Source organism: Pipistrellus hanaki, assembly GCF_964339955.1.
Source record: "Pipistrellus hanaki genome assembly, chromosome: 7".
In the NCBI taxonomy this organism is placed as follows: Eukaryota; Metazoa; Chordata; class Mammalia; order Chiroptera; family Vespertilionidae; genus Pipistrellus; species Pipistrellus hanaki.
In genome coordinates this window covers 55,490,243-55,505,377 of record NC_140509.1, presented here as the reverse complement: position 1 = coordinate 55,505,377, position 15,135 = coordinate 55,490,243, and the positions used below count along the sequence as shown (strand labels likewise).

Genomic DNA, 15,135 nt, shown 5'->3' with positions numbered 1-15,135 from the left:
CTATGACAAAGAAAATTCATAATATTAAACCTTTCCACAAAGAAAACTTACGGCTGAATTATTTCATAAGTGAACTATACCATACATTTAAGAAAAAAATAATGCATTTCTTATACAAATTATTTCAAAGAATAGTGAAGGAAAGAACATATTCCAACTTGTTTTATTAGGCCAGCATAACCTTAATATAAAGCAAACTAAAAAATCTCAAGGACATTACACAAAAGGAAAATAATGGACCAATTTCTCTCAGGAATATAAATGCAAAATTTACAAAGTACTAACAAACACAAACCAAACCCAGCTGAATATAAAAAAGATATAATCTCCCCATTTTGAGGTCAGCTCATTAAACTTAATTATTTATATCTGCTACCTTAATTTCCCTTTGCCCTGTAATAATATTCACAGATTCTGGGGACTAGAAAGTAGATATCTTTGGAGGGCTATTATTCTGCCTATCACATATATCTTAACCAAGCTGGGTTTATTCCAAGGATGCAAAGTTGTTTTAACATAAAAAAAAAAATTAAAAAAAAACCAAACCAATGTAGTTTATTACATTAATAATAAAAGAAAGTTAAATGATCTTCATAATAGATATAGGAAAAATTTTGATAAAATAATCATCATTCATGATAAAACAAAGTCTGAGCAAACTAGAAATATATAGGAACATCCTTAATCTGTTAAAAAATGTGTACACAACAAAGCAACACAAAACCCTTTAGCAGACATCTTGTGGATGTGGAATGGCAGCAGCCTCTTACTCAGCTGGAAGGAGTATACATGGATGCAGTCACTTTTGGAACAGTGGCCTAGTGGGCTCATTAGAAGGAGTAAATGTGGTGTCATCATATCATGGACTATTACATAACACTAAAAGTGAACATCCTGGATCTGTACAAAGCAAGATGAATGGTACAAATACAATGTTGAATGAAAAGGGCAAGACATAAAATACTTACCATTTGATTCCACTTACATAAGCTCCAAAAAGCAATCAAAACAAAATGATCTTTCCTAACAATAAACATGTAAATTGACCATATCTCTGCTATGCCCACAGCCTAGAGTGAGTATGCAAATTAACTCAATAAAGATGACGGTCAATTTGCATACATACCTGGGTCCCAGGAGGTTCTGGGACAGGGGCTTTAGGCATGGGAAGGGGCCTAGCCTGGAATTGGAGGGAAGGGGAAAAAAATCAGTGGAAACATATCCTCAGGTGAGGATGAAAAGAAAAATAAAGAAATGTCATGTCTTATGAAAGGCACACCTTGAAAATGCCTAAAGAAAGTTGTCATTTTTTCATGGTGAAGGGACTGGAGTTCTTGTTGATGAAAATACCATGGCGGCTGCAGTGACTGGCAGTGGCTGTAGTAGCAGGTGATGGGGCCTTCCCCTGATCAGCCCGATCGCCTCCTGCAAAAGAAGGACAGACTGCTCCAACAGGGAGCGGGCCTAAGCCATCAGTAGGACATTCCCTGATGACTCCCAGTATGTGAGAAAGGGCAGGCTAGGCTGAGGGACCCCTCCCCAGTGCACGAATTTTGTGCACTGGGCCCCTAGTAATATTTACAGTTACCTGCTTAAGTATAAAGAAGAACAAGGAAATGCTTATAAAAGTCAAAATAATGGTCATTTGGAGAAGAAGGAAGCAAGGGTGATTGGGAAGGGACCAGAGTGGGAGGTTTTCTGGGGTCCAGGCTATGTCTTATTTCTTCTGTGGGGTTGCATGAGTATTTGCTGAAATCATTGAACTGTACAATTTTGTATACTGTTTGTGTTTCATATTGTAGAATTTTTAAACATTTTTAAATGTAGAGAGAATAATGAAAAAACAGGTCAGAGGAGACAAATTTCATACAAAAGTTTGTTTTTAAAGAATGTTGATAAGTAACACTTCAGTACAATTAGATTTATCTAAAACTTTTCATTTGGTAGCCATTAAAGCTCAGTAAATAATAAATTACTTCCTTCAGTAACCATTATTTACCAGAGATAAATATAGGCAGTCCTTTCTTTGCATGACAGAGTGGGACAAAAATAAATAAATAAACAAACAAATAAATAAATAAATAATGACCATATGACTATACAAGCTAAAACCATGCAAAACTTTAGATTAGTAATCAATGGGGAAAATTACTGTTGTTCCATGGTCTTTAAAAAAAGTTGTCAAAACATTAAAAACTGTCCTATGTTGGTAATAAATGTGTAGAGAAATAAAAAAATAGTAAAACTTTAATTTAGTATAATGTAATATGAAACATTAGAAACAGAATTAAAGTGCTTAATTTGTGGGGAAAAAAAATACAAAAAACAAACAAAAAAACTTATCAAGAGTGCTTTGAACAGTGCTTTCTTTGCCTTTTATAACAGAACAGCTAACAGAGTGAGCATCTTTTCTGTGCCTTGGCAAATTGTCTTACTCCTTTCTACTAAATTTAGACCAGCTTTCAACATTTTGTTCTTTACACTTTCAATGTGGTGAAATACCTGTGAGTTCCTTTTAGTGTGAAGTTGTTTTCTGGAGTCACTTCCTCTGGGACGTCTTTTGTCACAACTACTTTCCCTGATTATGTCAATAAGTTTGACCTCACCAGTTCCTTTGACTGCATATCTAGGGTCTCCAATGGAGTCAGGGACAATATTCTTATAATCAGTTATTTCTTCTATTCTACTGACATTCGATTTTAATTTCATTATTTTTAACATTAACATTTTTTGTTTCTTTGCTGCACTTTTATCTTTGTTGGCCATTTCTCTTTCATTTACCCATTTTGTAAAATTTCACATGAGTTTATCCCAGCTATATGTCTTGTTGTCTGTCCATAGGCTGGTTGAAAAGCAGATGAAGAATAACCAATCACCAACCTACTTTGAAAAAAAGTGACTTGATTTGTGGAGGTGTTTCTCTCTTTTCCGCTTCCATCATGGACGAGGAACGAGTCTGGTTGCTGAGTGGAGGAGCTGGGGATTAAGAAAGAAAGAAAGCAGGACGCAGAAATAGAACCAAGCTGGGAGATAGGTGGGACGCCATTCTCTCTGATAGAGAGGCAGCTGGTGACTCAGCACATTTATTTTATACCCCCAAATACCAGGAAGTAACCCCAAAACTTAGGATCAAAGAGGCTTATTTGCATTCTTAAGTAGCCAGAGCATTCCTGGGGGTTGACTGGATTTACATATCTAGACCCACCCCTGCAGACACCTGGGCTGATATGAAGGCCAAGCTGATTACATGACTCCCCCTTCTTGGGGAAATATGTGTCCCAGATGCAGCTCTGCCAGTGCCTCGGACTCAGCTGACAACAATTTAAAGAAAAGCCCGTGTTCCTTCCCAGACGGCCCTCTACATTGATTGGTCACTGATGATGATGTGCATCTCTTATTAGCATAGCAATGTGTGGACTGAAGTCCTGAAAAATAGTTGTATTTATGCAGTTACAGTTAATGTACTGTGGTGAGTGAAATTGGATGGGGGACTTGTATAACCATTGAAATGTGTGCATAGGGGAAGCCTGGGAAGTGAGGACTGACTGAAATTCAAAAAGGTTGAACTCTTATTTATTAATTTGAGGATGTATGGCTACTTGGAATATTTCTTCTCAGCTATTGAACCTGAAAAATTTATGTGTCTATTTAAGTGGCATCCAAACCTGTAGAGAATTTTTATGAGTTTGAGCCAAACTGATGATAATTGCCAGGAAGAAAAATCTCAATGGATTGAGAAAACGCGACTCTAGAGAATGGCAGTTTTGCCGCTTATTTTATACATTACAGTCTAAGGAGGGACACAAGGCTAGGGGTTACATGAAATCCATTGGTGGTAGATTAATAAGGAAGCAGGAAGAAGCAAAGTGGGGGGACTCTCTGAGATTGGATAGAGTAAAAGGGAGAAACACATACTTCTTATATGTTGATGAGTATCGGATAGTTAACAATTAACATTTATAGCACGTAGAGATGGTGTTTGGGCAGTGAGGAGTTGTGTGGTCGCTGCTGTGGTAGAGTTTGCCCTGAGGAGTGGAAAAAGGGGAGTACTCTGGCATTCCAAATGTGTTATCTATCGTGAACCCAAGAAGACAATAGAAAGGCTCAGTTGAGGTAAAGATTGACTTTTGTCAATGAAGAATCAGGCCTAGGACATGACAGCCCACCATGACTCACTTTTAGTTAGAAAGTTTTCATTTCAGGTCATGCTATGGTTACTTTAGATCTCTGTGGTTTGTAGGGCCTGCCATGCAGGCCTCCCTGGGCCTTTTAGGTTTAGTATGTGGGCCTTTTCTTCCACATATGGAAATGTAAATTTGACACTAAGTTTCCAGCTTCTTGAATCCTTTTAGGCACTTATTAGGGAGAACCTTTCATACCAATTCTGTAGAACTAAATCCCCAGTTGTAATAAGTCAACAGTTTTTGGAGTGTAGTCATGATGGTGACTATGAAATCGCTGTGAAGTAACTGACTTTGAAAGCAAGGGTTCCAACCCCCTCCCCCCAATGTTTTATATAATGTTGACATTCTAATAGTTGAAGATAAAAGGTTGACAAATGAAGTATGATTTATTTTCATTGTGATTCTATTTTCATTGTCTTATACTGGCAGATACTTTATTATTAAATGTAAAAGATAAGGTCTTGCTCTGTGTTGGTTCCAAAGGAATAATGTTCACTTACTGTTTGATTTTTCTACAGGTGAACTGGCACAGAGGTTGAGTTCAACATGCCGTTAGTGAAAAGAAATATCGATCCTAGGCACTTGTGCCACACAGCACTGCCTAGAGGCATTAAGAATGAACTAGAATGTGTAACCAATATTTCCTTGGCAAATATAATTAGACAACTAAGTAGCCTAAGTAAGTATTTTTATATCAATTAAAACTATTACTTCCAAACCAGAATGTTATGCTGTAGCGTATTAAGATGTTCTTGTGATTAATGGAGGATGAGGGGGAGATAATAGGTGAGAATACAATGTTATCCTGGAAAATGCGGTCATGTTAAGTAACATTAATGAGTTTTAAAATCATTTCTTCTTCTGCGTGTTTCCTCTGGGGAAGGGAAATAAGGACAGAATCTTCAGGGACATAATCACATGATGGATAAGAATTACTGAGATTTATCTATGAAAGGTAGAGCCAGAATTATATTTCTGCTTGCTTGTTATTGCTGTTTACTTTTTAGAGGCTTTAACTGTTTTGGGTCACTGGTGTCTCTCTTTACATACATTTTATTAGCCCAGGGAAATATTTTTAATTATCAAATATCTATAAGTGAAAGGTATGGGGTAGTCGCTACTCACTGGATTGAGTTAGTCAAATTTGAGTTGTTTAAAAGATATTAGGATATTAGTCAAGAGTCTGATATGCAGGATGATGTGAAAATAGCAAGTGAACCTGGCCTCTGACAGACAGAAGGCAAGCAGATTGGCCAGCTAATAAAAGGCAGTGGACGGGGCTTGTGGGAGAAGAGGGGATAGGCAGTGTGTTCCCATTATAAGATTACAGAGCAGAGCTACTAGGTGAAGGATTTAATTTAGAATAGTGGGAAATTATTTAATACTAGAAAATTGAAAGATAAATCCAGACTGTCTTTTGATTTTTAATAAGACATTTATATTTCATTTTAAAGATAAAAAAAGGTGTTTTTGGCCTAGAAATATTCTCTAAATGGACTTAGATTTATCTTCACAGATCTACCCTCCCATGTAGATTGTCCCTACAGGCAGGATTGGCTCTTCCTTTCTTTTCCTTTGAGTCTTTTTCTTTTATTTTTACAATTGAGTACTTAATACAAGATAAAAAGAGGTGGTTAATCTAATTTGGCTCAAGTGAGAGGGTTTGGACATACACACATGTAGGAAGAGCAACTTTAAGATGCCAAATTTATCAGCACAGCACCTTTAAACATTGAATTGTTGGATATTTACCTCTGATCACATTAAATTATGTGGCATATGCTTCATTTTTGTTTAGGTAAATATGCTGAAGATATATTTGGAGAATTATTCAATGAAGCACATAGTTTTTCCTTCAGAGTTAACTCATTACAAGAACGTGTGGACCGTTTATCTGTTAGTGTTACACAGCTTGACCCTAAAGAAGAAGAATGTAAGTTTATTTATATATTTTCTTTCACAATACTTTAAGTTAGGTGAGATGAGTGAAATATTTAAGAACAGCATTAAACATGAATTTTTTACAAATCTTTCCTATACATGTTGTAATAATTAGTAGGTTAGCTATAAATGCCATTAGTATGACTTTCCTGGTTTCATTTCTACTTATTTTTTTAAATATCTTTTTATAAACTAAAATAAGTCAAGTTTTTGACATAGGAATAATTTATCCAGATTTTTTCTCTATCTTTTTAAAAATATATATATTTTATTGATTTTTTTTACAGAGAGGAAGGGAGAAGGATAGAGAGCTAGAAACATTGATGAAAGAGAAACATCGACCAGCTGCCTCCTGCACACCCCCTACTGGGGATGTGCCCACAGCCAATAAGGAGGGAATATGCTAATTGACTGTCACACCCTCAAAGATGGTGGCGCCCAGTCCCCTCAGCCCCATGGGGACTGCAGGCATGTGGCACAGCCGGGCCCGCCCAGGCCGGTTTGGCTGCGCACCTGCCTCCTGAGTCTCCCAGTCCCCTCAGTCCCCAGCTTCCCAGGACCGGCCCGAAGTGCAGGCAAACCTCAAATGGCGGCTGCCCAGCTGCCCTGGGCTGGCTCAAGGTGCAGGCAAGCCTTGGATGGTGACTGCCCAGCCGCCAAAGGCCAGGCCGAGACTTGCATTGCCGGCAGTGGCAGCAGCAGAGGTGTGATGGGGGTGTCACCTTCCAAGGTTGCCGGGTTGCCTCCTGCCCCTGAGGGCTCCTGGACTGTGAGAGGGGGCAGGTTGGGCAGAGGGACCTCCTTCTCCCTCCAATGCATGAATTTTCATGCACCGGGCCTTTAGTTGTTTATAGTTTCCTTTAAAATTATGTGGAGCATTGTTTGAATTGAGAATCTAAAAGCTGAACTACTTAATAGATATTGTTTGGGAGATATTGGATAGAAGGGATTTTCAGTAATTTAACCTACATTTTTTTAACTCAGTTTGAAAAAGATAACATTATGAGTATAATATGAAATTGTAGAGTGTAATATCAATATTTTTTGTTCTTTACCATTAAATACTGCTACTGATAACGAAATAATTCCTTCAGTGTTATTGGTATAAGCTAAATAAATTTAAAAAGGATGATAGGGAAAGGGGGTTATAGAAAAAAGAAGAAGAGAATGTGTGTTGATGGAGACAGGGGATGGCAAGTACAGAAAAAAAAGAGTTGTATTTTTTGGGAATATAAATACGCTTCAGATGTCATTAGAGCATTCTGTTCCTTAGAAATCAAAAGGTTGCATTAAAACCCATTTGACTGGAGAAATTAGGCACACAATGACATAGGATGTAATGGTAGAGCATTCAAAATACGGTTCCTGATTCATAAGCCACTACAGTTACAACCTCCTGAGCCATGCTGACTTTTAAACAAATATAGTATGTGAATGTATTCGTATGTTAATCTTAAAAAAATAAGCAAAATACATTGTTTATTTATTTTTTAGTGTCTTTGCAAGATATAACAATGAGAAAGGCTTTCCGAAGTTCTACAATTCAAGATCAGCAGCTTTTCGACCGCAAGACTTTGCCTATTCCCTTACAGGAGACATATGATGTTTGTGAGCAGCCTCCACCTCTCAACATACTCACTCCTTATAGGTCAGTCGGCTAATCGATAAGAAGGCTGGTTCAAGTTCAGATAGGTAGCACTCTACCTTTAAATGCCAAGTCCCCCAAACATCCTTTATTTTACTGAGCTATACAGAAATCCCTTGTAATCTACCACTTTAGAAAGCCGTTGCTTTATTCACTGAGATCCCAGAGTTCTGGCATACAAAAGATAAAGCTAGTTCAAGGGAAATGTTTTTATGAGTATTAATAAGAAAAGCCAATGACAAATGTAGTACTATGAAGGGCAAGGAGTTGTTATTATCGTTCAGATTTAATTTCTAATCAGATGAGATATAAAAGAACTCAGAATTCTACCAAAAATGTTATTTTTGCTTGTCTAATCTCTTGATCTATGTGCATTAAATTTACATAATGAGTATGAAGTACAATGTTTTAAAAATGTATTTTAAATAAAATCTAGAATTACTATTTAGCCTCTTTTTTTTTTTTTTTTTTTTTTGGAGTTCTTCCATGTGATTTGCTAAATAGGTAATTTAAGATGCATAACACATATCCTGAATAAAATGTTATTCAGACAGTTATTTGAAACTCTTTGTCAGTATGCAAGGCATTTGGATATAAATAACTGTTTTACTACAAGAATGACTATTAGGTGGTATTTTGGAGGTTTGGTAAGATAATAAGTAAATGAGAGTATTGGCAGAAAACCTGTATAATTTCTCTATTCTAAATGATATGATTGTCCTTTCAGGCTTTTCTCTTTGACAGAACCATTTCTAATTATTGGAATTTCTCTAAGCACTTTGAGAAAACGGTATCCACTAGAATTTAGGAATGAAAATTGTCCAGCTGTACTTTAAATTATTAACACCAACTTTGAAAAATATCTAGTTTTCCATTGTTCTTAGTTTCTTATCTGACTTGTGAGAAATGTTCTGTTGGTGCAGTATTCTAATTTATTTTGTCGCTATTTTTACATATGCTATATTTTATTCATCTAAGAGAAAAAAACATTTCAGTGAAACTAGGTGTTACTAATACACATTTTAATTGATATTTTATATTTCAGAGATGATGGTAAAGAAGGTTTGAAGTTTTATACCAATCCTTCATATTTCTTTGACTTATGGAAAGAAAAAATGTTGCAAGATACAGAGGATAAGAGGAAGGAAAAGAGGAAGCAGAAGGTATTACAAGAGATTCAAAAAATTGAAGTTAGTTTTCGAGTATTTGTGTTTTATTGCACATATGGAAATTTATTAGTCCTGTACCTTAACAGTTTTCTTTTATTGGGTCCAAGTAATCAACTGAAGTCTTTATAATCACGCAAAAGATCACAATCTGAGCAGAGTAGATCACTATAATTAAATTATACACAGAATTGATTAAATTATTGTAACATGATTTGGTAAGTGCCATAGCAGAGGTGGGCACAGAAAAGAATTTTATTTAAACAGAGAGGTTAGTAAACACTTCCAACAAAATGTATCTCTAACAACAAATAGGAATTAAGTGGGCCAGGGAAGAGAAGGGCATTGTAGTAAGAAGGAACAAAGGAATGTTGTGCAAATATTGGTAAAGTAGATTAAGTTAATGTTTTAACCATGGGGCATATCCTAAATATTTTGAAAAGGTTATTATACTCTCACTAAATTCCTGTTACCTGTCTACTATGTTTTCATTTTCCATATTCTGATAAAATTCACTTGGATTTGCTTTATTGCATGTTAATGATAACCAGAAATACAGAAGGCGGGGGCAATGGTGAATTTAGGTAGAATTATGAAGGAGGCAAAGTCTATCTTCATCACCCCTTTCTCCTATAACTCTCTCCTCTCCCCACCCCGACCCCCGGTTTCCCATAATGCATTCCTGTTATCTTCTTCACCAGACAGTATTCCAGTGTTCTAGCTAGAGTTTCCAAACTGGTGACTGGCAGCCCAGGTTACACCTGCAAGCGGGTTTTGTTTGACAACCACAGTGATTTTAAAATTTTGGAACTGAAATGCCTTAAATAGACATGCCCATCTAGTTTACTGCCTTCCCCATCTTATACCTTACTCTCCATTTATGTATGTTATCTGCTTGCCCCTTTGGGCATCTGACTTCGTTGTACCTACTCTAGACCTTTCCTTTTTCCCACAATTTAAACCACTTCTTGTTTTATTTTTCAAATACCCTGTTTTCCATTGAGTGAAAGTTATAATAGATTAATTGGATAATTGGATTTTTTCTAATGTATTGGGTAACTAATTGGTTACTTCCCAGGTAACATAACCTTAGTAAATTTTCAGGTTTGGGTTAGAAGTAGACAATGCCATTAATGGTAGAAATTTCACTCATTATAGCAAAAACTAATAGATGTGGTAGTAGAGTTGGTGAATAATTTTTCATCTGAAAGGACTTTCTGACCTCAAATTTTATTACTTAGGCATACTGTTTTTATCTGATACATCAATTCCAATTAGAGGTTAAAGAAACATGAGGAGAAACTGGATCACAAGCAAACTAGCTCAAAATTTAACTCTGAATGTACAAATGAACTGTCTGTGTTACCTTTACTATATTATGATGACATTGTCTTTTGTAGTATTGATGTTAGGATTTATTTTGATTGTTATAACCCCTTTTTAAAACTTAGCACTTAGCATTTGGCTTTGTTTCAATACATCTGTTATAGCAGAAAAATCTAGACCGTCCTCATGAACCAGAAAAAGTGCCAAGAGCACCTCATGACAGGCGGAGAGAATGGCAGAAGCTGGCCCAAGGTCCAGAGCTGGCTGAAGATGATGCTAATCTCTTACACAAGCATATTGAAGTTGCTAATGGCCCAGCCTCTCATTTTGAAACAAGGTTTCTTTTCTTTTCTTTTTTTTTTCTAACAAAATTAATGATATGATACTGGCTTTATTTCTAATATCTTTAAGTATTAGATCCTGAACTGTTGAACTCGCAGACCCTGTTGTAAGTATAGGGATGGTTTTGAAACCCTGTGTACTGTGAGCCTACTGAAGTCTGATCTTGGCAGATTGTTTTCATACTGGGGCTTTGGTCATTTTTGAAAAAGGTGGTTGAGTAGATGATCTTCAGGGTTGTTTTAGCTTTTGTATGAAGTCTCAACTTCCTCTTAGTTTTTTAGGCAGACTCTGCTAGAATATTATAATAGAGAAATGGAGTCTGGAATAGTTTTTGAACTATTATTGCCTCACTATATATAAAATAGGAATTGAGAAAGGGATATATTTTGTTCCTTTTTTTTTTCTGACATCCTTTCTATGCCTATCTCTCACTCAGATATATCAGGATTTTACAACAAAATCACTCCCTTTTGTAAAAATATGGAATAGGTACTTTTCCTTTCTCCGTGGTTACTATATAAGTAACACCCTACACTAACAAACATACTAACATCTTTCTGTGAAGAAATTTATTTTTGTATAGATGACTGATTATAACTATTATTACTACATATATATAATAGTTATTGATTTTTTAATGCAAAAGAGCTTAAGGTTTTCTTTTGAATTTTCTTTTGAAGTTTATTGGGCCATAATAAATATTTTGACCTATTTTAGGAGTAATATACATACTATAAGACACTTTACTAAAAGTCATTGAAAGAATTTAGATTTTAAAAAATTAACCTATAGGCAAACATTTATTTCTATTGCTGTTAAGTAATTAAAGTATTTAGCTGACCTAGTAGTGTAAATGCAATTATCCTGACTTGCTTTGTGCTTATTTTTTAAATCCAACTGTCCCCCGTGTGCTCTAGAGTCAGTAAATATGTATGTTTTCACGTGCTCTGGGTATCTAAATTCTGCTTAAATCTGATTTTAAGACACAAGTTTCTGTGTTACTCAGCGTACTATTTGCTAAGTACCCTAGCACCTTTGAAAACATCAAAAAGACAAAAATGATGTAGTTAATCATATCTGGAGTTGGGGTCAAGGAGACCTTTCTCCTTGAATATAAGACATCTGGAAGTCATTTAGCTTTAAGAGAGCAACAAAATATCCTGGTGGTAGGAAATTCCAGTTTTTATTTCTTTAATTAGTTTTTTTAAATTTTTTTTATTGCTTTCATAGAGGAAGGGAGAAGAAGAAAGAGATAGAAACATCAATGATGAGAATCATTGATCAGCTGCCTCCTGTACGGCCCTACTGGGGATCGAGCCTGCAACCTGGACATGTGCCCTTGACTGGAATCGAACCCCGGACCCTTTAGTCTGCAGGCCAACACTCTATCCATTGAACCAAACTGGCTAGAGTGAAAAATTCCAATTTTAATATTCTAATTTTTTGTCATTGGCATCTTATTGTAAAGAAAAAAGTGAAATTGTGGCAGATAGCTTTGAATGCAATTTGCTACAGATTATTTTTTTGTTTATCAGTTTATATATGTAATTCTTTTTATCCTTCTGAATTGAGTTAGTGTGATATTATAAAAATAATAAAATAACTGGAGGTCATCATAATGAACCTGAATCAGCAAGGAAAAATTGCATTGTGAGCAGCATTTTTTGTTTTAAAAGCAGGATGAATGTAATGAATTTCTGGAAGAAGGTTCTTAAAGGTGGTTAAAATATTGGCATTCAAAGGATAAACTTTATTTTATGTAGAATACTGTACTCACCAATAATTCAAGAAAAATATACTGAGATATTTTTATATATATAATTTTTTTTAGACCTCAAACATACGTGGATCATATGGATGGATCTTACTCACTTGCTGCCTTGCCATTTAGTCAGATGAGTGAGCTTCTAACTAGAGCTGAGGAAAGGGTCCTAGTAAGACCACATGAACCACCTCCACCTCCACCAATGCATGGAGCAGGAGAAGCAAAACCCATACCCACCTGTATCAGGTATGTTGGGCATATGTTTGTATCACAGCTGCTAAACTCTGCCATTGTTGCATGAAAGAAGTCATGGACCATATACATAATTAAATGAATATGTTTGTGTTTCAACAAAACTTTATTTACAAAAACGGAGAGGGGCAGATTGGAATTTTGGGAAGAGACTTTCCAGCCTGATAAGAACTGACGCATTGTCTTGGGAAAATATAACTAATGAGAATGTAAAGTTTAAAATGCATTTCATTTTATTATAGCTTTGTTATTAAACACATGATGTGCAGTATAGGGGGCCCTTGAATAGTGTCATTTTTTTATTTAACATGTCTAATGTTGATTAGCTGCTATGGGAACTTAACTCTTGTTTTTATCAATTAGCTTATGGTAAAATTGGTTTTGTTATATGTCGTTTCATTTAAAGTCATTGAACCTATCAACAATGATAAGGGAGGATTTACTGTATATTAACACAAATAAAAAAATTTTATAATGTGTTAAGGGACTAAAAAAGGAACCAAAGGTGTTAATTATAAATGCTAATTTGATATTAGGGGAAAAATTCTCAGAATTTGAGATAGAATAGGCAGTTGCTCATAGTATTTTCAGTAAAGCTATTTTGAAGTTTAATTTTATCCATTGTTCAAATTATAAATTTTTAAATTGAGAGAGATTAGCTTTATAATTTTCAGTTAAAAAAAAAATCAACCTTTTGTCACTGACTCATTTGATATTTTATCTTCAGGAAGGAAGAGGGCCATATATTTCCTTTTGTGGTTTGTAATTAGTTGTCACTGATTTAACTGAAATGACATATGATGAGCCTTAATAGCTTCAATATAAATATAGCATTTTACTGGTCACAGGTATTGCTACAAATATTGTAATATAATAAATGTTGAGTCATTACAAAGACTCATATCACAGTGTAAAACTGTAAGCGTAAAATGCTTGTGTGGATATGAAAGTTGCATGAGAGGATGAGATCACTTAGAATTTTACAAACCAAAGTCCCATGTATTAATGTTCTTGTTGGTCCACTTTTAGTTCTTTCATCTTAATACTGCTGAAAATTTTGTAATTCCTATAGGAACATGTTAATACATAAATCTATCTTGGTATAATTATTGACTGTCATTTATATTTTGTGTGGTTAATTTTTTCTCTTTTAATAACTTGCTAGGATCTCTTTATCATTTCAGTTCTGCTACAGGTTTGATAGAAAATCGCCCTCAGTCACCAGCTACAGGCAGGACACCTGTGTTTGTGAGCCCCACCCCCCCACCTCCTCCACCACCTCTGCCATCTGCCTTGTCGACTTCTTCATTAAGAGCTTCAATGACTTCAACTCCTCCCCCACCAGTACCTCCCCCACCTCCACCTCCAGCCACTACTTTGCAAGCTCCAGCAGTACCACCACCTCCAGCTCCTCTTCAGATTGCCCCTGGAGTTCTTCACCCAGCTCCTCCTCCGATTGCACCTCCTCTGGTGCAGCCCTCTCCTCCGGTAGCTAGAGCTGCCCCAGTATGTGAGACTGTACCAGTTCATCCGCTCCCACAAGGCGAAGTCCAGGGGCTGCCACCACCCCCGCCACCGCCTCCCTTGCCTCCACCTGGCATTCGACCGTCATCACCTGTCACAGTTGCAGCTCTTGCTCATCCTCCCTCTGGGCTACATCCAACTCCATCTGCTGCCCCAGGTCCCCATGTTCCATTAATGCCTCCATCTCCTCCATCACAAGTTGTACCTGCTTCTGAGCCAAAGCGTCATCCATCAACCCTACCTGTAATCAGTGATGCCAGGAGTGTCCTTCTGGAAGCAATACGCAAAGGTAATTTTCTCAGGGCCATTAAAGCATTGCTATTGATTGTAGCACTAGAAACTTTCTAAATATTTGAACAATAGTGTTTTTCTCAGTTACAAAATTTTAAATAATCATGTTTTTGCACCAATTGTCTTTAGAAACTAAAGCTATGTTCAATTTTAAATCAGTTTCCAGAAAATATATCACATTTAACTATTTTTATACTTAGAAGGGATTCTCATAATGTTTATTGAATAAATTAGAAATTAAAAGTATCAGCCGAAACCGGTTTGGCTCAATGGATAGAGCGTCGGCCTGCGGACTGAAAGGTCCCGGGTTCGATTCCGGTCAAGGGCATGTACCTTGGTTGCGGGCACATCCCCAGTAGGGGGTGTGCAAGAGGCAGCTGATCGGTGATTCTCTCTCATCGATGTTTCTAATTCTCTATCCCTCTCTCTTCCTATCTGTAAAAAATCAATAAAATATATATTTAAAAAAAATAGTTTTAAAAGTATCAGACTTAAACATTAAAGAAAATTAGTTAAAACCATTTGCACTATTTTTAATATGAATATTAACTCCTTAAAAAACTGTATTTTCTTCAGCGTTAAGGCTGTCAGTGACACTTGCTCTACCAGATGCCATTAAAGGATTGTTTCCTCCTTTAGTAACAAAAAAGACCTGACATTTATTCATGTATTCTGCCAGCATTTCCTAAGCACATACTA

At 36.1% G+C, this 15,135-nt stretch overlaps 1 protein-coding gene across 9 annotated transcripts in view; it reads left to right on the top strand.

Moving 5' to 3' along the window:
- Positions 1–15,135, top strand: part of WASF1 (WASP family member 1) — a 29,958-nt gene that overhangs the window by 13,545 nt on the left and 1,278 nt on the right. For 4 of the 9 annotated variants that reach the window (XM_084890767.1, XM_084890765.1, XM_084890766.1 and 1 more), the window contains 7 exons: positions 4,703–4,863; positions 5,983–6,117; positions 7,620–7,773; positions 8,816–8,960; positions 10,427–10,599; positions 12,436–12,615; positions 13,806–14,434. In XM_084890767.1, coding sequence (XP_084746893.1) covers positions 4,731–4,863; positions 5,983–6,117; positions 7,620–7,773; positions 8,816–8,960; positions 10,427–10,599; positions 12,436–12,615; positions 13,806–14,434 — 1,549 coding nt within the window. In that variant the 5' untranslated portion in view covers positions 4,703–4,730. Of the gene's footprint in view, positions 1–3,455; positions 3,470–4,702; positions 4,864–5,982; positions 6,118–7,619; positions 7,774–8,815; positions 8,961–10,426; positions 10,600–12,435; positions 12,616–13,805; positions 14,435–15,135 lie in introns of those variants that run through there. The other 5 variants (XM_084890772.1, XM_084890771.1, XM_084890769.1 and 2 more) reach the window with 4 other exon arrangements.